The sequence below is a fragment of the Piliocolobus tephrosceles genome, chromosome 10, assembly GCF_002776525.5.
Source record: "Piliocolobus tephrosceles isolate RC106 chromosome 10, ASM277652v3, whole genome shotgun sequence".
NCBI classification, from domain to species: Eukaryota; Metazoa; Chordata; class Mammalia; order Primates; family Cercopithecidae; genus Piliocolobus; species Piliocolobus tephrosceles.
In genome coordinates this window covers 29,599,160-29,626,180 of record NC_045443.1, presented here as the reverse complement: position 1 = coordinate 29,626,180, position 27,021 = coordinate 29,599,160, and the positions used below count along the sequence as shown (strand labels likewise).

At 37.7% G+C, this 27,021-nt stretch overlaps 1 protein-coding gene across 1 annotated transcript in view; it reads right to left on the bottom strand.

The window, feature by feature from the left end:
* Positions 1 to 116: 116 nt before the first annotated feature.
* FAR2 (fatty acyl-CoA reductase 2) overlaps positions 117 to 27,021 on the bottom strand; it is a 200,103-nt gene continuing 173,198 nt past the window's right edge. The window contains exons 6-12 of the mRNA XM_023209007.2: positions 26,908 to 26,952; positions 24,999 to 25,117; positions 24,188 to 24,255; positions 12,577 to 12,748; positions 7,669 to 7,798; positions 2,965 to 3,092; positions 117 to 2,067 (exon numbers count right to left, since the gene is read on the bottom strand). Coding sequence (XP_023064775.1) covers positions 1,905 to 2,067; positions 2,965 to 3,092; positions 7,669 to 7,798; positions 12,577 to 12,748; positions 24,188 to 24,255; positions 24,999 to 25,117; positions 26,908 to 26,952 — 825 coding nt within the window. The 3' untranslated portion in view covers positions 117 to 1,904. The remainder of the gene's footprint in view (positions 2,068 to 2,964; positions 3,093 to 7,668; positions 7,799 to 12,576; positions 12,749 to 24,187; positions 24,256 to 24,998; positions 25,118 to 26,907; positions 26,953 to 27,021) is intronic.

The following is a 27,021-nucleotide window of genomic DNA, read 5'->3' as shown; positions in this document are numbered from 1 at the left end:
AGGAGTTCTTTGGAAGTTATTTCCTTTTTCTGGGGGTTAGGGGGTGGGGTACAGGGGGTGGAAGGGAGAAGTGCTGCGGTAGTCAGCAGTTAAAGACAACACTAGAAGAGGGGAAGAATTTTAATTCAAATTTTTATTTCATCAAAAGTCAAAATGTGAATACTTGATTAGTGGAGATATTGAATTGGTGAAACATACAATCAAAAGTGAATTCTTAGAACTATTATTATGTCTTAATCCAGTCCCACTGAGCTATATCTTGATTTCATATTTTTACCATATCTATAGCTTGTATCTTAATTGATATAACTCAAAAGTACCATATAGACATCTCAAACTAAAGATCACCAGGTGCTTAGTGTCAGAGCTGGGTTGTCTGCTATGGAAAGTCTTTCCCAGAATTTCCATGAGATTGGGGAAGATACTGCCCAGAAGAGTTCCTCCCAAATGCCCTTTATATAGAGCTCAGGAGAATCTGGAATAATACTGGGCTAGATACTGCCCTAAGGCCTTGTACACTTAAACTACCTCAATGTGCCTGTCTGAATATTACTCAATTATTCCAGGAAGTGAGCATAAATATAACTGCCATTCGTTGTTAACATTTTATGCCTATGTCGTTTTCAGCTAGTTATGTGGTGACCAATCTTAGTTGTTTAGGCCCCAAATAGTGTATTTGAGTAATATTCCATGTTTTTAACATGAAGAAATGCTGCAATCCAATGTACTCATCTCTCAAATATGAGGAAAGTTGGTGTAACAGTTACATTATTACTATAGGAACTGGAGAATATATATAGTTTTCACTAGTTTGCATTATACACAAAATATTTTTAAGAAAACAAAACCTATTTCCTAAACTGGAGAGTCCCTTAGTGAAGTCTATTCACGTTTCTGCTGTATGTTGTACAGTTAACATTGTGCAGGTGGAATCATCACGATACTAGTAAATCCTCTGGTGATCACGTAAGTGCCATCTTCCCCACTTTATACCAGAAGCTACAGTTTAAAAGTTCATTTGAAGTTTTGTTTTGCTCAGTGGCAGAGATCAAATGGGACCATCCCTCTCCCTGTTAACCTCTCAGATTGAGTCCTGAGTGGGAAAAGATTAAATATAAAGGGTTTGCCAACTTTTAGAAGGAGACTATTGAAAGAAGGTTACCAAGAAAATTGAGGATTAAAAAGATTTAGAATAGCTATCAAATTCAAATTTGAGAATATCAATTTTGACTTAAAAGCATAATACATGAGTCCCCAATGCAAATGTGCTTAATCCCTCACTCTATACATACTTATTTACACTTCTTTTTCCTTTTAAAGAAGTGAATATAGTTAAGAAAAATGTTAAATGTAAACCTACTTTTCTGATTTCCCCACCTACCAAGACTCCAAGGTATAACATGGAAAGAGAGACATTTTCAGTGGGGAATTACTTCTCTTACTTCATTTTTGAGGATATTGAGATCATTCTCCTACTCATCTTGATTTAAAATTTTTCTTTTGGTTACCCAGAACGGTTCCAAGGTTAGTACTGCTTGAGTTCTTTTCAACTTCTGCCATGTATCTTTCCATATTTACTGAGTTTAAATGAATCCTCTCAGGGAGAAAAGAAAAGCTAACTATAGAAAAGTGGGAGTACTTTCACGTTTCATACGCAAGGGCATAAAATAGAATGTTAGGAAACAATTTGGATTTTTTTCCCTAAAATGTAGGTGACTATGGGCTAGTTTACATCCTTCTCTCACTGAAATAAAAATACATAGTTAAGGAATAGGGATGAATACATAAAAGGTGACATTGACAGTTTGGACATATTCCTTGTTACTTTCTAATCTTGAGAATCACAGTTTGCTGTTTTAGAGGTATCTGAGAGGTTCCAGATAGAAAGCGATGGTGAAATGTTCTTAAACTTTGAGCGTGCTGGATGCCCTAAAGTAGGAAAGGAATTTATAACAGAAGCTTACAATGAAGAACCAGACATTCCGAGCCATCTGAGATCTTGCAATGAGAAGGCGCCAGACGATTAGGAAGAGGGCAGTATTAAAGAGATAGTGAATATTTCGGAGCCTAGGGAAGAGACAGATATAACCAAAGTTAAAACTACCAGATATCCAACCACATTATCTGAAGATAAATGTGTGTTTTCCTGGCTATGACTGGCAAGTATTAATGTAGTGCTCACAGAGTATTTGGCATAACTTGGCCTTTTGGTTTTTGCATCTTTCATTTCCGCAGCATTCTTGCTGAATAGTCAGATTTCTACCATATTTCTCTAACTCATTTCTCTTATACCTCTCTCCATTTGAAACTATTTACAAGCATGACTAGCATGATCTTGTAAATATACTTTGATCATGTTACTGCATCATAAATCTTCACTGGTTCTTGTTCATTAGAAGGTAAATTCTAAAGTTCTTGGCTTGCTATTCAAGGTTCCTCCTTCCTGTTGTGCAAGCTACTTTTCTATCCTTATCATCTCTGCACTACAGATCCTCTGCTTCTACCAGGATTATACCAGAGTGCTAGAATTTTGTCCCTCAGGGATTACAAGGAAGTTGAAAAAAATTGAGGAGGGACTTTTTTCTAGGTTAATAGCATAACCAGGTCTCCTGCCTGATGGGTATTTATATCCCATTATGACAGAGTGTGGTAGAAGAAACAAATTTGGGTTCAAATCTGTCTCTTAGACTTACTGTGCATTACCATGGGCAAGTTATTTGCTGTGTTTAAATCTAAACATCTGTTTCATAAAAATGGAATAACAAAAGTAATACTTGCCTCATAGAGGTGTGGTGAAGTCTAAATGAAACTGTTACAGGCTAGAGTATAGAGTGCAGGACCTGTAATGTAGTAAATGCTCAAGAAATGTTCATTCTTCTCCTTCTCTGCACAAATGTTATGCCTGGTATAAAATCAGATGCACAGTAGGTGCTCAATAAATATTAACTGACTGATTATACTTACCTTTTTAAGTGTTGCTTTGCTTCTGGGATCCCAGCCATATCCTCTTTCAATAAGTATTTTTTAACTCCCAAAACATAATTTTCAATGTATTCCAACCAGTTCAACTGGCGCACATCAAAGTTGAATACCTGAGAGGTAAGAGAGATTATAGATTGCCAGAATTGCAGTGCTGGACAGTCACTTTGTCCATTTGAGGTTTCTTCTACATAGATGAGTGACCTTCAATTTGGGAGACATAGGTTGAACCTCTCCAAAAGAGAGATTATTTGAGTCATTATTTCAAAGGTGCTGATAATATGGATTACTATTTACATAGGAATATTTAAATGTGGATCAAACACAAACACTTCACATTTCTTGTGAGAGAGATTCAAAGGAAATAGTATTACATAGTCTGGCGAAAGCTTATGGTTGGTTTGGTATGTATTTCAGCTAACCATGGAGTAATTATTTTTAAAAGTGATGGAATAATATGTTAGTGACCAAAACATAAATGATGCAACTTTCCCTTTCCTCTTAAATTCTGGTGTTACCCCCTATCCTACCATCCTTTCCTAGAGCATTACCACTTCATTATGCAGATTACACTTCGGGAAGCAAAGCCTTAAGGAATAAGTTACCATAATTTATATTTAAGAAGAGAGTGGTAGTGAAAGTAAAAAGGAGTGATCACAACATGGGGGAGGAGTAGGGAAGAAGGAGAAGGAAGAGATTGATCTGTTTAGGGAGAGAAATTTTGCCATGTAGAAGACAGATATAGAGAGTGGCAATAAAGAAAAAGGATTAAAAATTTTAAGGTATCTTTGAGGAAGAGAAAAGAAAGACACTTGCATGACCAAAAATGTATTCTTTTTTTGGTTTGTTATGAAAAAGCTGGAGTAAAGATTTGAATTGCATTCCATAGATTTTATTTTTTGTGTACTTTCTTTGAAAATGACGCTGAGCTGACACAGGATCATGAGGTGGCCCAGATTTATATGGTTTACAAATGGAGATAGGATGAGTTCGGAAGAGAAACCTGATAGGTCATTCTTGAGCCATCCAGGGATCTTTTTCAAAATCTCCATATAAAGGGCTTAACTGGAGAAAGGAAGGGAGGAAATGATCTTCAAATATATTAGAAAAAATAGTTTTGATTGAATATAAAGAATTTAGGGCACTAAAACCTGTTAGTAGAAAGACTGTCAAGAAGATTCTGGTATCATCTCTGGAAATATTTCAAGTATTAGGTATTCTTGGAGAGTTTGGTATGACCCTGTTATCAAATAACAGATTGCATCAGTGAGTGGATTTGGTTCAATAGGGTTTTATTTGGTGTATTTGGAGAGAATGGCCTGGAAAATGGACTTGTGCTAGCCATTTAAAAAGTCTAATATTTATAAATCTTAGAAAGTGGAGGGTTTGTTTAAGGTGCCTTTGTCCTTCCAACTGGGTACTCTTCTCTCTCTTTGGACATACAGCACTCTCAGATCACTTTTTGTATTAATCCCTGGACATTAAAAAAAAAAAAAAAAAAAAAAAAAAAAAAAAAAAAAAAAAGGAGCCTATCTTTAGTGGAGAGTTTCTCTCATGTACAGTGAAGGAGAGTTGCTTGTTACTCTTAACTTACTGAACTTCTGGTGAGGCCTCACTAGGAAGGATTTTAATAACTAAAAAGTCTTAATCTAAATAAATGATGTTCCTTTGAATGGCACAAAGTAGACATTCAATAAATACTTGCTGAATACATTAATGAATTATAGAATTTTGGTCAAATTAATTTAAATATTAATTTTGAAAGCCAAAATTGTTTCTTTTTTGTTATACAACAATTTCTTCTATTTAGTCTGTATATAAGGTTTATATGAATATGACCAAAGTAAACTCTTAGTTTGATCAAGGCTTAGATGGTACCAAATAAAAGGCATACATTATCAAAACCAAAAAGCCAGTCACCACTAAAGATCAAGTTAGTTAACTTTAAAACGGCTTCACCATTTTCTGAGAATCTCTTCGGTTTAATTCATAAATTGCATCTTTCCTCCAGAGTCTATATTTAGCTCTGTTTCTCTTCAGGAAATATTACACTTCTAAAGAATGTAATTGAATGTGACATCTTAAAGATTTAGTAGTTCTCTAGGGCTCCTTGATTCTTTCTCCTTTATATGCAAATTAAATGTTATATATTAATCACAGAAAACCATCTTAGAACTCGGAGGGAAGTAACTAAATATTATTAACCCTATTTAACATTCTGAGCATTCAGTAAACATTTAATAATGAGCCCTTTGCTGATTCATTGTCCATATTGCTTTTGGTTTATCCTGTCAACTTGCATGGAGAAACATGACAAGAAATAACTTTTTAAAAGTCATAAATGGGCTGGGCGTGGTGGCTTATGCTTGTAATCCCAGCACTTTGGGAGGTCGAGGCGGGCAGATCACCTGAGGTCAGGAGTTCAAGACCGGCCTGACCAATATCTTGAAACCCCATCTGTACTAAAAATACAAAAATTAGCCGGGCGTGGTGGCGGGCGCCTGTAGTCCCCCAGCTACTCGGGAGGTTGAGACAGGAGATGCGCTTGAACCCGGGTGGCGGAGGTTGCAGTGAGCCGAGATCTCGCCACTGCACTCCAACCTGGGCAACAGAGCAAGACACTATCTCAAAAAAAAAAAAAAAAAAAAAAAAAGTCATAAATGTATTTGCTTTGATAACTTTTTTTTATTTCTCTTCATTCTTCCTTTTGAACAATGAGTCCCATGAAACTATATTTTCCTTTTCACTTTGCTACCAGAAAGCTCAAGAGCAAATTCACTGCTTAAATTAACTACAGCAACTTAATAGGATCTTGTAGATTATGTACGGACATCCTCTTTTTAAATTTTTAGCTGTGACTTCATATTCTGATTCATATTTCCTTGGTTTTGCATTTTATTTTATTTCTATTTTGTTCTTTCATTATGTGTATTTTTTGCAAGATACCTCAAACCTTTGTGAGATTTAGAGTATTAACAAAGAGAGCAGATGAGATTAGTGAGTTCCAGAGTGCTTCAAAGACTTGTTCAAAAGATGAATTGCTTTTTGAAAGAAATTCCATTATCACTTTGATTGGATATGGTTTTTATAGTATCATTAATATTGCTTAGTCATTCATATAAGCAGAGGCTTTTATTTTTATACTGTTTAACATTTCTAAGTTTGATTTCAGAGTGGCCCTGTTCGGAATCTTGATTCCATATGGCAATTCAAACTGAATTTTGAGCCACACCAGAATTTGGCAATTACATTTAGTACTATTACTTTTGCTAAGATATTTTTGAGAGCATATGTTAAATCCACTGAAGCTTTGATTCTTTTTCACAAAATTTTGAAAGCTTAAAATAGTAAAATGTCAGAAATGAACCTAAGCTCATTTAGGCAGGAAAATTCCATGGAGAAAATACATAAGGATAAGCCTACACAGAGTTTAAAGCTAAATTTTAAAAGAACTTACAAGAGCTTGAATTTATTTGTTTTTGATTTATAAACTGGCTTAATCATCATTCATTTCAAACACTAGTGCTAGAAGAATTTTGTCTATGTGTGGTATGTAAACATTTCTGAGTAACTATTTCACATCACTTTGAGAGGTAGCAATGATTTCAGATAAAATATCCCTCTAAATCTTGCCTTTTTTTGGCCTATTATATTTATTATATTTGACATGGATAATGCTTAGGAAATAATTCTAGGTCTTGGATTTGAATCATGCTCAATAAGTTTGATAGAAGTGAAACCCTTAGCTGGCAAGCAAGGTCAGTTAGCCATCTGATACTTACTCCCCAGTGTGACTTGGTTTCTTCTATATGTTGTCAGGTACAAAATAAAAGATACATTTTAGAAAATTGTTTCTTAGTGGGAAATGTCAATCAATATGGAGTGAAAGCCTTAAAATTGAGTTAAAAACTTTACCAGTTGCATACAGAGATGTTCAGGGGATATATGACTGAGAAAAAGGCTAGGAACAGGTATAATGTACAAAAGATTTCTATGTGTGTGAATTTCAGAATATGCAAAGATTTTAGGACTTATCCTTTGTGACTGCCAAGAAATTAAATAAGTGGTGCTAATGCTAACGAATTAAGCTGAAGGTGTTTCTTGAGAAATAAAAGTCTGAACTGTTGTAGAGAAATCCTATAGGGAGGAAGATCGATGATGCAGCACTGCTGCTGGAGGGAGGGCTGAGATGAGGCAGAGTGCATAGGTCTAGGGATTCGCTTTAACAAGGTAAGGAAGGAACTATAGCTGGGAGAGGCAGAACAACTTTGATTGGACAAGAATAGTGGATGATAGAGCTTATGAGCAATCAAATCACTATTTTTCATTGAAGTCATATGCCATGGCAGATAAGGGAAGAACACAGCCACCCAGAGGTATTAAGGGTTTGTTGAAATGATAACTACCAACGAGTGACAAGATGATTGAAGTGCAGTAGATAAAATATGTCGGCAGATCAGCAGTTAAAGATTTAACCAAAGTCCAAGAACCTATGTTTCTTACTTACATTAAATTTGTTTCCTATGGTGGTGTTGATAGTATTGACCGATTTTCTTAGAAAAACAAAGCAAAACAAAATCTGTGTCTATAACCAAAACGTCTTATCCATTCATCAGCTTTCCAAGTCAAATAATTCTAAATTCCAAGTGAGTAGCATTTTCCTGTTGCTTAAGTCAGTGCTATACTTACTCTCTGGTCTTCAGGACTCAGCTCAGACATCAGCATTTCTGTATTGTATGTGCTCCATTCCCAACTCCGGTTGATGAAATACTCCAACATGGAAGCAGTTCTTAAAATCTGATTCATGAGCTTTGTCATCCTGAGAAAACCATCAAATAGGAGTAAATATCAGCGCACCACAGATAGCTGCTTCCCTGTCAGTCTACAGGGATGTATGAGAAATTATTTTTAAGAAAATACAAAAACTATCCCTGTCTTTTTCTCCCATTCCTTATTAAAATTCTTACTCTTTTTTTCTCCTTCCACATTAACTCGCTGTTCATTCAACAGAAAAAGAAAAGGGCTGAATCTAAAGGAGCTTGTTCTGTTAGGCATTTAATACTACCACACTCCTTTTCTAACACCTATTTCTCAAGAATAGCAAACCTATTTTTAAAGTGAGCCAACTATTCAGCTTGAATGACATACTGTTTGTTTTTTGAATTCTGATGTAGACAATTAGAAACCTTTCTCATCTTTCTTTTTGAGGCAGCGTCTTACTTTGTCACCCAGGCTGGAGCGCAGTGGGGCCCAGCTGATTTTTTATATATTTTGTAGATAGGGTTTTGCCATGTTGCCCAGGTTGGTCTTGAACTCCTGAGCTCAAGGGAACCAACTGCCCTGGCCTCCCAAAGTGTTGGGATTACAGGCATGAGCCACGGCGCCTGGCTTTGTTTCTCATCTTTATTGTACGTTCTTGTATTTTAAAAAATTGATAGGACCTGAGGTCTTAGTATATAACTTTTGGGCAGAAGTGTTTGACTATATCAGTGTTTGGTGAATCAAAAGGAGTTGTCAATCATAGTGGAGATTTAAAAAGAAAAAAAAAAAAAAAAAAACTTCTTGTTGATAACCTATTCTGTGTTAGGCATGGTCCCGATACTTTACATAGTATTCTCTCTGCTAATTTTGGTACCATCTTTGTTAGGTAAGTCTGCAGTTTTACAAATGAGTAACATGAGCTTGAGATAAAGTGTCAAAGTCAAATTCCAACCCAGTTTTAACTGACCTCAAAAAACCTGAGCTGTGTAATCTCACTACCTTGTGTCCCATTACACAAGATGAACCATACTGTCCAATCTTGTGGTCAGGACTTGGACCAGATCTTCTTTGTGCACCTCCCAACTTTATAACAATTTTCAAAAAACTTTCATATACAATCTTACTTGATCCTAACAATATGGCTGTGAGATAGTCAGGATTTATATTATGTATCTCCATTTTACAGAGAGATTATGCTCAAGATCCCATAGCTAATGCCCAAACTAGGTCTTAGCTACAAATCACTTTTGGCCTCTAAAGCACTTGATTTTTAGTTAACCCAGTCTTGCTAGTAGTGATTACTATAGTTGGCTCAGTAATTATGATGCTATTGTGGGGATTTGGTTTTAATTCTGGTCAAAGTTAATGCCCATGTACGTAATGACTCATGAGGTATTTCTCTTACTGTATCATAGGAGATTTCTTAGGCATGAGATAGACATCATTGTGCCTGATATAAGCACCATAATAGGGTTCCACTTTACTATTACTATCTAAATCTTTAGCCATTCTCCAACTCTGATGCAATTGATGTGATTTCAATACATTTATTTTAATTTTTAAAAATAATGGTTGGACATGATATCATTGGATGTACAGAACTATATCAACCTAATGATATGTTTTAGAAAAAATACTTGTATTACTCTCAGATAGAGAAGGTCTTTATTGTTTGTCTGGGACAGGGTCTCGCTTTATTGCCCAGGCTGGAATGCAGTGGCTCAGTCATGCCTCACTTTAGCCTTGACCTCCTGGGTTCAAGCAATCTTCTGCCTCAGACTCCCGAGTAGCTGGGACTATAGGCACACGCCACCATGCCTGGACGACGTTTTTAAATTTTATTCTTGTAGTGATGGGGTCTCGCTATGTTGCCTAGTCTGGTCTTGAAGTCCTGGGCTTAAGTGATCCTCCTTCCTCAACCTCCCAAATTGCTGGGGTTACAGGTGTGAGCCACCACACCCAGCCAAGAAGGTCTCCTTAATACACAAAATGCAAAGCTATGAATGAAAACAATGATTCATTTTACCACATAAAAATTTAAAATATCTTTTAGGGATTATTATATTCTAAGCACTCATATTAAACTCTATAAAATAGATTATGATTACTACGCCCATTTTATAGAAGAGGAAGTTAGGATTTAGAGAGATGAAGTAATTTAGGACTCTTATGGCTAAATTGGTGAAGCCAGGATTTAAATCCTATAAGTCTGACTCCAAACTCCATGTTCCTAAGCTCCGCATTATATGTATCTTCACTCATATTACAAAAGGCTTTATAGTCAAAGCTAAAAAGAAACAGACCTGGAAAAACTAAATGAAATATGTATTGAGACACACATGTTCCCATACATTAATAAGGACAACCTAATAGGAAATTAGGGAGCAGAAGCAGGCAACCCACAGAGGAGAAAACTTAAATGTCCAATAAATAAATGAAAGTCCAGTCCCTCCAGCAATCAGGAATGCAAATCAAAAAAACAAAAAGATGTCATTGCTTATGAGTTTGACAATTCAGAAGTTGATTTTTACAAAGTATTAATGAGGGTAAGAAATACTGTTTTGTACCCCTCACCCAGGCACGGTGGCTCATGCCTGTAATCCCAGCACTTTGTGAGGCCGAGGTGGGTGGATTGCCTGAGGTCAGGAGTTCGAGACCAGCCTGGCCAAGATGGTGAAACCCCATCTCAGCTAAAAATACAAAAATTAGCCAGGCATGGTGGCGGGCACCTGTAATCCCAGCTACTCGGGAGGCTGAGGCAGGAGAATCGCTTGAACCCAGGAGGCAGAAGTTGCAGTGAGCCAAGATTACGCCACTGCACTCCAGCCTGGGTGACAGAGCAGGACTCCGTCTTAAAAAAAAAAAAAAAAAAAAAAAAAAAAAAAGCCAGTTTTGTAGCCCTCATACACTGTTGTGCTAGTGCCAATTGACGTTCTTCCTTTAGGGAGGGTCACCTGGCACTAGTCACAAAATCCACATACCCTTTAATCCAGCAATCTCCCTCCTCAGCATCCTCTCCTGACACAGGCACATTCTAGAAAGAGGCATGCACACTGATATTCATTACCTTGTTGTTTGCAGTAGAAAAAAAAAAAAAAGGCAACACTGGGCAGGATGACTTAGATTTTCATGGAAAATTAGTGGGAAAAGTTGTAAAATACATATAATTGATTTATATACACACATACCCCCCTACTGCAAAGCAAACCATATATGTCCATATATGGATGTAAAAGCGTAGAAGAGTATACACAAGCACACCTGGAGAAGGAAAGGGTCTAGAAGGATTTCAACTTTTTCTGCCATAAAGATTACTGCTAAAATACATACCACACAACAAACCAACCCGTTTCCCACAAATATTACTGTTTGACTTCTCACAAGATACATACAGATTTTTATTGTGTCTCTTCCTTCTGTGTTTCTCTTTTTTCCTAACTGAACTTTGTTCTTTATGCAGGCCCTCTTCCAATCCTGACATATTTTAAAACCTTTAGCATTTCTGCTTACAATATTTGGGTTTTCTTCTTTTCCTAGCTTTATTAAATGAGCTCCATACAAATATTTTCCCCATAATCACAATGTTTCCTTTTCACCTTGCTCAAGAACTGAGTTCTGAGCTCCAAATGAGGTCTCTAACAATTTACATTCACTCTACATTGGCTAAGTTTTAGCCATTTGCACTGCTAATAAAGAAGACAAACACGCTGACGAAGACTTCCTCCCTTACAAAGGGGCTAGCACAGAAGGCAGTACTGTTCATGCTTCTGATTCTTGATCACAAGAATTGCCTTAGGCAATTATAATAATGATGACTCTGACACAATAGTATCTGAGCGAGACAGATAAAGGCTATGTCCTATGTCACACAGCTAGATGGTGACAGCTGCCTTAGCATCAGCACACTGTGTTCCCTCTAATTTCTTCACTCATCTCTAGGTGGCAGTAAATCTGGTTCCAAATACTGACTTTGAGACTCAGCTTTCTCCACATCCTTCCTGTCACTTCCTTTGAGACTAATTCAGATTCTTTCCTTAGCTTCTGTTTCCCCTTTTGTAAAATTGGGATGATGAGGATATCTTCTTGGATAACTGTGACAATGAAAATGGGATCATCATACATCAGCCTTAGTCCCACGAGTGCCACAGTAAACTCTAAGTGAGGCTGTCATCATTATTGTAGATTTAAGATTATCTACCTATTCAGAAAACCCTAGTGACAGTCTCAGTTGCTTTTCTTTTTGCATGAATGATTACTTGCTGAATTCATCAAGCTCTTTAACATTTACCTTCCTTTATTGTGCTGGAACATTTTTAACGTCTTTTGTGACTTCTCTCTATGACTGCTTTGTTTGTTGAAAACTTATACAGGTCGAGTATCCTTTATCTGAAATGCTTGGGCCAGAAGTGTTTTGGGTTTTGATTGTTTTCAGATTTTGGGATATTCGCATATATGTAATGAGATATCTTGGGGATGGGACCCATGTCTAAACACAAAATTCATTTCTGTTTCATACATACTTAGCCATATACACATAGCCTGAAGGTAATCTTATGTAATATTTTAAATAATTTATGCATGAAACAGTTTTGAACGTTTTTTTGACTGTGACCAATCACATGAGGTACGGTGTGTGGAATTTTCCACTTGTGGCATCATATTAGCACTCAAAACGTTTTGGATTTTGGAGAATTTCAGATTTCAGATGTTCAGATTAGGTGTGTTCAATCTGTATATATGGGTAAGATTCAGTTGTCTCCTTTAATCCTCTGCTGAAGGAAGCACTGAAGATTTTGGGGCAGTGACACTTTCAAAACCATTGACTCAGCTTCTCACCTGGGCTTCCTTCCAGTGAGCCGCAGATAGCAGTCATAGATGATGGCAGGGGCCCGGTGGCTGACCGCATTCCAGTACAGGGATGTGAAGTTGTTGCTGGTAAAATTAGCATATGGTCTCCTGAAAGCTCTCTCAAATGGGATTTTTTCAAAGGTTGCCAAGACTTGGACTCCTGGGGAACAAAGAAAGTAAGTGCTAGAGGAGAAGAGGAGAATATAAGTCCATCATTGTGGAAAGCATTTGTAATGGGGTCAAAACAATAAAGACGAAGGATTTGTTGTGTAGAGTCAAGAATCAATTTCTGAGAACAATATAAAGATTTTTGTGCTGGGCAAGTGGTTATCTGCAAACTGAAACAGTGTGAATAGTTAATAATTGGATTCTTTATCTGAAACATTTACTGTAAAATTATTGGGGAAACACTTGTCAATACAAGGAAATACTGTTCAGAAAAACGTGAATCTGCATTTAATTCTAAGGTTATCTAGTCTATTCTGAAAGCCCCAAGACAGAGGCTAGAGACCTTATTTCCCTGGCTGGGCTATTACTTTCAGAACCATTTAGAAAGTTTCTTAACATTTTATTTCACTCTTTAGTAAAGGTTTAAGTAAAAGATTCTAAAGATTCTCAAGGCAAGATTTCTTTGTGTTAGTTTACTTCAAATACTTCCCTGGGAATATGTTAGACTCAATTGTCCACTCTGGTATCCAGGGTTTCATTCCTAATAGTATTTTTCTTTGTATATGATTACTTAGATTAAGCTTAAGAACTTTTTATGTACATTTGTGAATTCAGTAGTTCTTTCCAAAAGATATTCATTTGAATTCAATTTTATTTAATGTATGTAGGTTTTTTTTCAAAGCATATGCCTAAGCTCATTATTCAATTATGATGACATCAGTTATTATGGTAATATGACTATTGCCCTCCTTAAAAAAATACCAGCTGAAATCTATCTGAAAATATAAATCCTATACAAAGAATAATCTCAAGAATCAATTGGTTCATAGTCATTTATTAAAATGTATGGGGGGCGGAGCAAGATGGCCGAATAGGAACAGCTCCAGTCTCCATCTCCCAGCGCGAGCGACACAGAAGACCGGTGATTTCTGCATTTTCAACTGAGGTACTGGGGTCATCTCACTCGGGAGTGCCGGACAATCCGTGCGGGTCAGCTGCTGCAGCCTGACCAGCGAGAGCTGAAGCAGGGCGAGGCATCGCCTCACCTGGGAAGCGCCAGGGGGAAGGGAGTCCCTTTTCCTAGCCAGGGGAACTGAGACACACAACACCTGGAAAATCGGGTAACTCCCACCCCAATACTGCGCTATAACACCGGCACACCGGAGAATATATCCCACACCTGGCCGGGAGGGTCCCACGCCCACGGAGCCTCCCTCCTTGCTAACACAGCAGTCTGCGGCAATCTAACCACAAGGCAGCAGCGAGGCTGGGGGAGGGGTGCCCGCCATCGCTGAGGCTTAAGTAGGTAAATAAAGCCGCTGGGAAGCTCGAACTGGGTGGAGCTCACAGCAGCTCAAGGAAACCTGCCTGTCTCTGTAGACTGCACCTCTGGGGACAGGGCTCAGCTAAAGGAGCAGAAGCCTGTGCAAACGCGAACGACTCTGTCTGACAGCTTTGAAGAGAGCAGTGGATCTCCCAACACGGAGCTTGAGATCTGAGAAGGGGCAGTCTGCCTGCTCAAGTGGGTCCCTGACCCCTGAGTAGCCTAACTGGGAGACATCCCCCACTAGGGGCAGTCTGACACCCCACACCTCACAGGGTGGAGTACACCCCTGAGAGGAAGCTTCCAAAGCAAGAATCAGACAGGTGCACTCGCCGTTCAGCAATATTCTGTCTTCTGCAACCTCTGCTGCTGATACCCAGGCAAACAGGGTCTGGAGTGGACCTCAAGCAATCTTCAACAGACCTATAGCTGAGGGTCCTGACTGTCAGAAGGAAAACTATCAAACAGGAAGGTCACCTATACCAAAACCCCATCAGTACGTCACCATCATCAAAGACCAGAGACAGATAAAACCACAAAGATGGGGAAAAAGCAGGGCAGAAAAGCTGGAAATTCAAAAAATAAGAGCACATCTCCTCCTGCAAAGGAGCACAGCCCATCGCCAGCAACGGATCAAAGCTGGTCAGAGAATGATTTTGATGAGATGAGAGAAGAAGTCTTCAGTCCATCAAACCTCTCAGAGCTAAAGGAGGAATTACGTACCCAGTGCAAAGAAACTAAAAATCTTGAAAAAAGAGTGGAAGAATTGACAGCTAGACTAATTAATGCAGAGAAGGTCATAAACGAAATGACAGAGATGAAAACCATGACACGAGAAATACGTGACAAATGCACAAGCTTCAGTAACCGACTCGATCAACTGGAAGAAAGAGTATCAGCGATTGAGGATCAAATGAATGAAATGAAGCGAGAAGAGAAACCAAAAGAAAAAAGAAGAAAAAGAAATGAATAAAGCCTGCAAGAAGTATGGGATTATGTAAAAAGACCAAATCTACGTCTGATTGGGGTGCCTGAAAGTGAGGGGGAAAATGGAACCAAATTGGAAAACACTCTACAGGATATCATCCAGGAGAACTTCCCCAACCTAGCAGGGCAGGCCAACATTCAAATTCAGGAAATACAGAGAACGCCACAAAGATACTCCTCCAGAAGAGCAACTCCAAGACACATAATTGCCAGATTCACCAAAGTTGAAATGAAGGAAAAAATCTTAAGGGCAGCCAGAGAGAAAGGTCGGGTTACCCACAAAGGGAAGCCCATCAGACTGACAGCAGATCTCTCGGCAGAAACTCTACAAGCCAGAAGAGAGTGGGGGCCAATCTTCAACGTTCTTAAAGAAAAGAATTTTAAACCCAGAATTTCATATCCAGCCAAACTAAGTTTCATCAGTGAAGGAGAAATAAAATTCTTTACAGATAAGCAAATGCTTAGAGATTTTGTCACCACCAGGCCTGCCTTACAAGAGACCCTGAAGGAAGCCCTAAGCATGGAAAGGAACAACAGGTACCAGCCACTGCAAAAACATGCCAAAATGTAAAGACCATGGAGGCTAGGAAGAAACTGCATCAACTAATGAGCAAAATAACCAGTTAATATCATAATGGCAGGATCAAGTTCACACATAACAATATTAACCTTAAATGTAAATGGACTAAATGCTCCAATTAAAAGACACAGACTGGCAAACTGGATAAAGAGTCAAGACCCATCAGTCTGCTGTCTTCAGGAGACCCATCTCACATGCAGAGACATACATAGGCTCAAAATAAAGGGATGGAGGAAGATCTACCAAGCAAATGGAGAACAAAAAAAAGCAGGGGTTGCAATCCTAGTCTCTGATAAAACAGACTTTAAACCATCAAAGATCAAAAGAGACAAAGAAGGCCATTACATAATGGTAAAGGGATCAATTCAGCAGGAAGAGCTAACTATCCTAAATATATATGCACCCAATACAGGAGCACCCAGATTCATAAAGCAAGTCCTTAGAGACTTACAAAGAGACTTAGACTCCCATAAAATAATAATGGGAGACTTCAACACTCCACTGTCAACATTAGACAGATCAACGAGACAGAAAGTTAACAAGGATATCCAGGAATTGAACTCATCTCTGCACCAAGCGGACCTAATAGACATCTATAGAACTCTCCACCCCAAGTCAACAGAATATACATTCTTCTCAGCACCACATCGCACTTATTCCAAAATTGACCACATAATTGGAAGTAAAGCACTCCTCAGCAAATGTAAAAGAACAGAAATTATAACAAACTGTCTCTCAGACAACAGTGCAATCAAACTAGAACTCAGGACTAAGAAACTCAATCAAAACCGCTCAACTACATGGAAACTGAACAACCTGCTCCTGAATGACTACTGGGTACATAACGAAATGAAAGCAGAAATAAAGATGTTCTTTGAAACCAATGAGAACAAAGATACAACATACCAGAATCTCTGGGACACATTTAAAGCAGTGTGTAGAGGGAAATTTATAGCACTAAGTGCCCACAAGAGAAAGCAGGAAAGATCTAAAATTGACACTCTAACATCACAATTAAACGAACTAGAGAGGCAAGAGCAAACACATTCAAAAGCTAGCAGAAGGCAAGAAATAACTAAGATCAGAGCAGAACTGAAGGAGATAGAGACACAACAAAAAATCAATGAATCCAGGAGTTGGTTTTTTGAAAAGATCAACAAAATTGACAGACCGCTAGCAAGGCTAATAAAGAAGAAAAGAGAGAGGAATCAAATAGACGCAATAAAAAATGATAAATGGGATATCACCACCGACCCTACAGAAATACAAACTACCATCAGAGAATACTATAAACACCTCTACGCAAATCAACTAGAAAATCTAGAAGAAATGGATAATTTCCTGGACACGTACACTCTCCCAAGACTAAACCAGGAAGAAGTTGAATCCCTGAATAGACCAATAGCAGGCTCTGAAATTGAGGCAACAATTAATAGCCTACCCACCAAAAAAAGCCCAGGACCAGATGGATTCACAGCTGAATTCTACCAGAGGTACAAGGAGGAGCTGGTATCATTCCTTCTGAAACTATTCCAATCAATAGAAAAAGAGGGAATCCTCCCTAACTCATTTTATGAGGCCAACATCATCCTGATACCAAAGCCTGGCAGAGACACAACAAAAAAAGAGAATTTTAGACCAATCTCCCTGATGAACATCGATGCAAAAATCCTCAATAAAATACTGGCAAACCGGATTCAGCAGCACATCAAAAAGCTTATCCACCATGATCAAGTGGGCTTCATCCCTGGGATGCAAGGCTGGTTCAACATTCGCAAATCAATCAACGTAATCTAGCATATCAACAGAACCAAAGACAAGAACCACATGATTATCTCAACAGATGCAGAAAAGGCTTTTGACAAAATTCAACAGCCCTTCATGCTAAAAATGCTCAACAAACCCGGTATTGATGGAACGTATCTCAAAATAATAAGTGCTATTTATGACAAACCCACAGCTAATATCATACTGAATGGGCAAAAACTGGAAAAATTCCCTTTGAAAACTGGCACAAGACAGGGATGCCCTCTCTCACCACTCCTATTCAACATAGTGTTGGAAGTTCTGGCTAGGGCAATCAGGCAAGAGAAAGAAATCAAGGGTATTCAGTTAGGAAAAGAAGAAGTCAAATTTTCCCTGTTTGCAGATGACATGATTGTATATTTAGAAAACCCCATCGTCTCAGCCCAAAATCTTCTTAAGCTGATAAGCAACTTCAGCAAAGTCTCAGGATACAAAATTAATGTGCAAAAATCACAAGCATTCTTATACACCAGTAACAGACAAGCAGAGAGCCAAATCAGGAATGAACTTCCATTCACAATTGCTTCAAAGAGAATAAAATACCTAGGAATCCAACTTACAGGGGATGTAAAGGACCTCTTCAAGGAGAACTACAAACCACTGCTCAGTGAAATCAAAGAGGACACAAACAAATGGAAGAACATACCATGCTCATGGATAGGAAGAATCAATATCGTGAAAATGGCCATACTGCCCAAGGTTATTTATAGATTCAATGCCATCCCCATCAAGCTACCAATGAGTTTCTTCACCGAATTGGAAAAAACTGCTTTAAAGTTCATATGGAACCAAAAAAGAGCCCGCATTGCCAAGACAATCCTAAGTCAAAAGGACAAAGCCGGAGGCATCACGCTACCTGACTTCAAACTATACTACAAGGCTACAGTAACCAAAACAGCATGGTACTGGTACCAAAACAGAGATAAAGACCAATGGAACAGAACGGAGTCCTCAGAAATAATGCCACACATCTACAACCATCTGATCTTTGACAAACCTGAGAAAAACAAGAAATGGGGAAAGGATTCCCTATTTAATAAATGGTGCTGGGAAAATTGGCTAGCCATAAGTAGAAAGCTGAAACTGGATCCTTTCCTTACTCCTTATATGAAGATTAATTCAAGATGGATTAGAGACTTAAATGTTAGACCTATTACCATAAAAACCCTAGAAGAAAATCTAGGTAGTACCATTCAGGACATAGGCATGGGCAAGGACTTCATGTCTAAAACACCAAAAGCAATGGCAGCAAAAGCCAAAATTGACAAATGGGATCTAATTAAACTAAAGAGCTTCTGCACAGCAAAAGAAACTACCATCAGAGTGAACAGGCAACCTACAGAATGGGAGAAAATTTTTGCAATCTACTCATCTGACAAAGGGCTAATATCCAGAATCTACAAAGAACTCAAACAAATATACAAGAAAAAAACAAACAACCCCATCAAAAAGTGGGCAAAGGATATGAACAGACATTTCTCAAAAGAAGACATTCATACAGCCAACAGACACATGAAAAAATGCTCATCATCACTGGCCATCAGAGAAATGCAAATCAAAACCACAATGAGATACCATCTCACACCAGTTAGAATGGCAATCATTAAAAAATCAGGAAACAACAGGTGTTGGAGAGGATGTGGAGAAATAGGAACACTTTTACACTGTTGGTGGGATTGTAAACTAGTTCAACCATTGTGGAAAACAGTATGGCGATTCCTCAGGGATCTAGAACTAGATGTACCATATGACCCAGCCATCCCACTACTGGGTATATACCCAAAGGATTATAAATTATGCTACTACAAAGACACATGCACACGTATGTTTATTGCGGCACTATTCACAATAGCAAAGACTTGGAATCAACCCAAATGTCCATCAGTGACAGACTGGATTAAGAAAATGTGGCACATATACACCATGGAATACTATGCAGCCATCAAAAAGGATGAGTTTGCGTCCTTTGTAGGGACATGGATGCAGCTGGAAACCATCATTCTTAGCAAACTATCACAAGAAGAGAAAACCAAATACCGCATGTTCTCACTCATAGGTGGGAACTGAACAATGAGTTCACTTGGACTCGGGAAGGGGAACATCACACACTGGGGCCTATCATGGGGAGGGGGGAGGGGGGAGGGATTGCACTGGGGAGTTATACCTGATATAAATGATGAATTGATGGGTGCTGACGAGTTGATGGGTGCAGCACACCAACATGGCACAAGTATACATATGTAACAAACCTGCACGTTATGCACATGTACCCTAGAACTTAAAGTATAATAAAAAATACAAAAAATAAAAATAAATAAAAATAAAAATAAAAATAAAAAAATAAAGAAATAAAATAAAATAAAATGTATGTGGCATTATTAAAACATTTGGTTCTGTGCATAACCGAAAGTTATGCACAGGTTGATAGCATAAGAGATTCTGATCTCAACACTGACATTCTGATGTATATATCCATATACCTGGTCAACATTTCCATCTGGATGTGTAGTAGACATTCACATCTAACAGCTCTAAAATTGGCCTCCTGATACTCCGACTACCAACCACCCCCTTCCCAATACATACACAAACTTGCTTCTTCACTAATCTACCTCTACCCAAATGGTAATTCAATTTTTTTTAGTAGTTCAGCCAAAAACTTTGGGTTCATCCTTGATTCTTCTCTTTAACAACTCACACACAATTTAACAAAATCTATCAGCTCTCTGTTTGAAAAATACCCAGAATCATAATTTCCACCTGCTGTGTCTCTGATCCAAACCACTACTGTAGCCTGGAGTGTTGCAGTACTGTCCTAAGTGGTCTCTGCCACTACCCTTGTACTCCTACAGTCTGACCTCCATGGCACAGCCACAGTGATTCTTGTAAAATGTAACTCAGAGTATATTACAGATAGTTCTCCATTCAGCGTCCTTCAGTGGAATCTCATCTCATTTAGAGTCACAGCCATGGTCTGGAAGGCCTTGCAGTCTCTGCATCTTCACTCTCTCTGCCCACCACTCTGACTTTATCTCCTACAATTCTCCCTCTCAGTGCTTCTGCTGCAGCCATACTGGCCTCCTTGCTGTCCTTGAGTGTGATTAAAGAGCTGGAGCACTTATTGTTTCTTCTACTTGGGTATTTCCTCCACATGTCCCTCCGATTTGCCCCCTCACTTCTTTCAGGTCTCTGCTAAGATGACATCTTATCAGACGGACTTTCCTTGGCCATCACATATAAAACAGCAGCCTTCACACATCACTATTTACTTCTTTAGTCTGTTTTATTTTTCTGCAATCTCTTAACCATATCTGATGTATATTTCTCTTTTCTAAGATTTAAGTACCATGACAAAATTTTGTCTATTTTGTTTCAACCTATATAGTACCTTGAAAGTGGTTGGCAGGTAATCGGTGCCCAATAAATATTTTTTGACTAAATGAATGAATAAATATCTCAGCAACATACAATTACTTTCCATTTCCTAAATCTATACCAATCCTTCCTTTAGTCATTACAAACACATTTATTTGGCATTTAACACTTGCAGGCATTGTGGTAGGTGCTGAGGTAAAAAAAAAATTAACAATACATATGATATATTCCCTGTCTTTAAGGAATTGGCAATCTAGTGGGAGATGTAGACAATTTATGATTACAATATTTTGCCTGAGTATTATGCTAGAGATCAGTACAATATGCTCTGAAGGAAGACAGAAGAAGCCTCTAGCTCTGTCTGTGTGCCAGGAAGGGGAGGGGTGAGGCTGGGTTAGGAATGGCTTTCTGAGAAAGCTGTCCAAATGGTAATAGCAAGCATTTACTGAAATGTTCACTGTGCTAAGCACTTTATCTCATTAAATCCTCCCAAGAGCTCCCTGGAATAGAATGATTATTATTCTCATAGACAGATTTAAAAAAAAAAAAAATCTATGAGGAGAAACTGAGTGACTTTTTCAAGTTCACGCAACTAGTAAGTAGTGGAGTCTACTAAATGGTAGGAACCATACCAGCATATAACATCTATGTGGGCATGGATTTCTGTTTAGTGATATGTCCTTAGCCCAGGAATAGTGTCTATTTAATGAATACTGGAGTGAATGAATGAGCTATGATTTGAATCCAAGTCTATTAGATCTTAAAGCCCAAGACTTTTAACCATTAAGCTACTGTCTTTCTGATCTGAAGTACAAGTAGAAACTCATGGACATGTAGAAAGTTTAATTTGGTAATTGAAAACTGCACTTCTGCATCCTCATAGGTCAAAGAAGAATTTAAATGAAAAATGCTTAATGCTTAGAGAGTAATGATAACATCAACATCATACAACTACATGTGTGGGATACAGCCAAAGTGACATTTGAGCGAAATATAAAGCCATAAATGCATGTATTAGAAAAGCTGAATATTCGTGAGCTGTATTTCTAAATTAAAGAGAAGAAAGAGGCCGGGCGCGGTGGCTCACGCCTGTAATCCCAGCACTTTGGGAGGCCGAGGTGGGCAGATCACGAAGTCAGATCAAGACCATCCTGATTAACACGGTGAAACCCCGTCTCTACGAAAAATACAAAAAAATTTAGCTGGGTGTGGTGGCGGGCGCCTGTAGTCCCAGCTACTCGGGAGGCTGAGGCAGGAGAATGGCGTGAACCCGGGAGGTGGAGCTTGCAGTGAGCCGAGATCGCGCCACCGCACTCCAGCCTGGGCGACAGAGCTAGACTCCGTCTCAAAAAAAAGAAAAAAAGAAGAAAGAAATAATCAAAGAAAACCGGAGGAAGGGGAAAATAGAGATAAAGCAATATATCAATATACATCAATGCAGTAGAAAACGAAGCAACATAATAAAGAATCAATAAAGCCAGAAGAAGTTGGTTCTTTGAAAAAAAGAAATAATAAACCCTTTGGAGAAGACACATAAATATTATGAATTAAATGAGAAACATAATTACAGATACAGTTTAGGACAAAAAAATGATATATGAAAAATTTTATGTGAATATGTTTTAAAACAGACAAGTTCTTAGAAAAAGAGACAAATATAATTTACTAAAACTGATTCCAGTAGAAACTGAAAGCCTGCAAAATTCTTTAACTATTGAGGCAATAAAAAATCCTCTCACAACAAAATTACAAATCCAGATAATTTATAGGTAATTTTACCAAGTTTCCAAGGAATAGATTGCTCCAATATTTACACAAACACTTTCAGAGAATAGAAAACAACAAGGGAAATATATTATCAGCAAATGGAATTAAACAGAATATATAAAAGATAACATGCTATGACCCACTTGGGTTTATCCTAAAAATGGCAGAATAGTTTAAAATTTGAAGAGTCTCAAGAATCACCGGTTCATAGACATTTATTAAAACATATGTGGCATTATTAAAACATTTGGTTCTGTGCATAACCGAAAGTTACGCACAGGTTGATAGCATAAGAGATTCTGATATCCCGTGTTCACCGACCCAGCTGTCTATCACTCCTTGTAATGTCACCTGAGGCTATGTATGTTCAACCTCCTATGGCATGGCTACTGCTCCTAGTAGGAAGCATTTTGATCCCTCCTAAGAACCCTGATAGAAAACACAAACGAATTTAATTTGAATGCAACCATCAAATTAATTAGCTGTAATAGCTTTCAGAACTGCTGTATTAGATGGGAATCTAGAATAGAGCCTTGGCACAGGGAAAAACAATGTTGTATCAGCCAACAATGTTTGCTATAGGTTTAAAAGGAGTAAAGAAAAATACCTGCATGCCAGGTATTTTTCATTCTTGGAAAAGCATTTTTCAATTCAAAGCCTATTATAAAATGAGCCACAGTGTCTAGCTGCCCTACAATAGAACTCTCAGTGCAGCACCATGGCTTACCACTGGAATGTGTAGAGGTAGTGTTACCTGTGTAACAGGGAAAGAAAGTGTGCATTAGTAGGCACTAAGAAATCCAACAGAATCGCCAAACTCCCTACTTGAACTTTCTACCATCATTAGATGTTTAAGTTGTACTCAACTCTATTTCCATGGTTTTATACATTGAACAGATCTAGTCCTTTACATTCAGACAAATCAATCATTTGTATAGCACAGGGTTTCTCCATTTCACCAAGCATGAAGAATCATCTAGATGCTTATTAAAAATATAGTTTCCTCAGCACCACCCAAGACCGTGGTCCCAAGGGTTCAAGGAGTCTGGGTGTTTTCATTTCTCCCATAGTGATTCCTATTCACTTTTACAAATCGCTAGTGGAGTGGTTATTGCACACCTGAGAGGCAAGCTGCATAAATTAATGATCAGTATGATGGCTCAATAACAAAGGAATAACATCACCTGACTTTTCTAAATCTCACTGGTCATAGATCACATCGCATTCTCAGTGACATATCAAGAAGGGAAGGGGTGTGTGTAGGAGCCACTGCTCCAGCAGGAAGGAGTATTTCAGTATTTTATCACTGACCTTCTTTGTAACTGCCAACTTTTGCTTTGTTTCATCGTTTTTAAAATCTTTATAGCCAGTGGACCCCTTACTGCTTACAATCATGTACATGTTGCCACTGACTCCTTTCTTTGTACATTCTAGTTAACTACCACACATTTACAATATCTCATTATTTTGTGTCTTTACTTACTTTTTGTCTTTCTCCCCATTTAGGCTCTAAGCTCCATGACACACTTTGTCAATTTTTTTCTCTGTGCCAGATGCTAGTAATTATAGACTTACATGGCTAAAGCACTTACCCATTTTGTGCCAATTGCAGGGATTGAAGTTACCAGATGTACTGTGGTAGACTAATGTTGACTTAGGTCTGGAAAATGAAATAAAAATTAGATAAGTACAACAAAATGGAAAGCTAATGAAAGAAAAATAAGGAAAAATAATATTTAGACAGATTGATTTCAGTAATTCATCTGATTAAGGCAACCTATGAAAGGCTTCCATCGTTCATTCTGTCTCTGGGTTAACGAAAAATGGAAGAAGACTAGGAAAAGCGTGTGTGTGTGTGTGTGTGTGTGTGAAAGAGATGTTAAATAGGAGTGACATAGTATGGAGCACATATGTGTGAATTCACATAAGAAAAATTTAATTCTGTTTACCATTCACTAACAGACCCAAATATATGAATAACCTATTTTTTTTCCTTTGTACCAGGAAGCTTCCCCACACACCGTGACTGAACTTTTGGCATTTACCAGAGTTCAATTAAAAAATATATTCTCTCATTTCATCAACTTCTATCTCCTTTGCCCTAAAAGAGAAAGCTGAATTTTAGACTACTGAATAGAAAGAAAAGCCTTTTGGTTATCAAGAATTTTACCGTTAAGTGATTTAAAGGTTTTATTACTTTATGAGTAGCCAAGTACTAAACTGTATTTATAAAACAACTCAATGCATATATGATGGCATATTAGAAACTCCATAAAATAGTGAAATACACACTTTCACACATTTGGGCTCTTGTATAATGAAATGTCTATATTTGGAAAATGGGCCTAATATATTCACTCTGCCCCTCTTGAAACCTTTGAAAGCCCACTTGAGCATCCACACCTGTGAACTGCAGTATACCATCCTACAGCTAGCGTGAGATTGACGACTGTATCAACTGGAATTAAGTCTGCCACTGCCTTTGGAGTAGCTTTTAAGGCCCGAAGAAATCCTTTCCCAGCCTGCATAGGAAAAAGAACATAAAATGTTAATCCAGGTCTTCAATAATAGCTGGGGCTAAAGTATGTATCATCAAACTGATTATACTAGTGCAGTAAGTGAAAACAGCTAACATTGATCCACTGCTTACCAGGTTCTTATGCTAAGTCTGACTTCCTCAGTCTATCCTACCTTCCCAGCCAAGTGCATCGCCAGCATTTCCATGAACTACTAGTGTTCCTCACGTTCCTTTAGGGAATAAAATTCCTCGAATTTGTGAGAGGTTAATAAACTCAATTAACAAACACCAAGAATAAACTTTTACATCTTAAAAATTCGTAAGACATGTTAAGAATTAAGGTTATACAAATTTCCCATGAACTTTCCCATTAATATTTGTTTACCATTTCCTTGATGATTTTGTTTTCTGCTAGGGTTTATTAACTTACAAGCAATAGTAGGCACTAAAAGTTTAAGAAACATTTATTTGAAAAACATTAATTGGTGACATTTCACCATTAATAAAACAAAACTTATTTTTTGGCTTGGAAAAATTGCCTATTGTTTACTTTTTATTCAGCATCTTAGCTCACCTCACAGATCACTGACGTTACATAGATGCAAGAATTAGGAATTATTCATGTCAATAATTTGTTGAGTTTATGAAATTGATTCTTTGTGCTTTGCATGTTTCCAACATTGATTTGCAATGATTAGCACTTTCTTATGTTACTTCAGTTCTGTTGTCTTATAACTAGCTCCCCTTCTTTCAAACATAAGAAACCAATTTAGAACATTTTAGAAAATGTAAATAAATATGCAGCTTTGCATATAATCAAACCCGCTTTGGGATCATTTTAAAATAATGACGTTCTAAGTCACTAAACGTTCACCCCAACTGAACTTTTGTAGAAGAAAGAGTTGAAGGCAGGTGGGAAACAGAAAGAAAAGGGCTGCTTGAAAAATCAGACATCGGAAGGAAGATCCTTGTCACTGTTATAATTCACTGTCTCATATTCATATTGCAATTCATGTTGAACCTACTTCTGGGAGGAACAGAGACAGTCTGAAGCGCAGTCTAAATCCCTAATAAGATTTAAACGCATTTAGATCACTGATTTCCTACTCATTGTACAGAACAGTGAAGTGGTGTTTAGACCCTAAATGCTTCAGTGTGAGCTGTGAAGTCCCATAGCTTGACTGGATCAATCTGGACTTCGGGGAGATGCGCACTGAGGGCTGCTTACCTAGAGGAGCCACGTTTCTCCTGGTAAGAGATTATTGAAAAGGTGTTGCCTATATTCATGGATTTTTTATTTGAAAAGTTTGCTGCAACTGGTAGTTCTCTTTCTTGTATTCATTAAGAATTATTGATGTATATCTCTTTTCTATACACACACATAAACTCTTACATGTGTTTTATGATCAATAATTTAATAATCTTTGAAGATATTTTTACTGCATCCTCAATTCACTGCACTAATTCATGTGATTATAAACTGCAAAAAGGAGAAAATACCCCCATCTTGTGGTAACTAAAGAAAAGTCCTGATGCTCAAAGACTTCAAAAATAAAACTCCTAAATAGTAACTGATAGCACATTACCTCTGTTTTTCTGATAAAAAATTCTCGAAGAATAAAATAATTTCATCCTGCCTCTATATTACAATCAGAACAATTAAAATAATGTGCCTCAATTGTTAGTAAAGTAACATTTATGTTTTTGGATCAATGAAGCTAAGTCAGCACTAAGAATTTTGTTACTATTCCTCTACTACATTTCAGGGAGTTATTTCTTCATCGTTATACATACCGCAATAATGAGTCCATTAGGTCCATTTACATTATCAACCCAACCCTAAAAGAAAGAAGATTTCTGTTGGTTACACATTTCAGAAAATTGTTTTATCTTTGGAACATCTGCAGT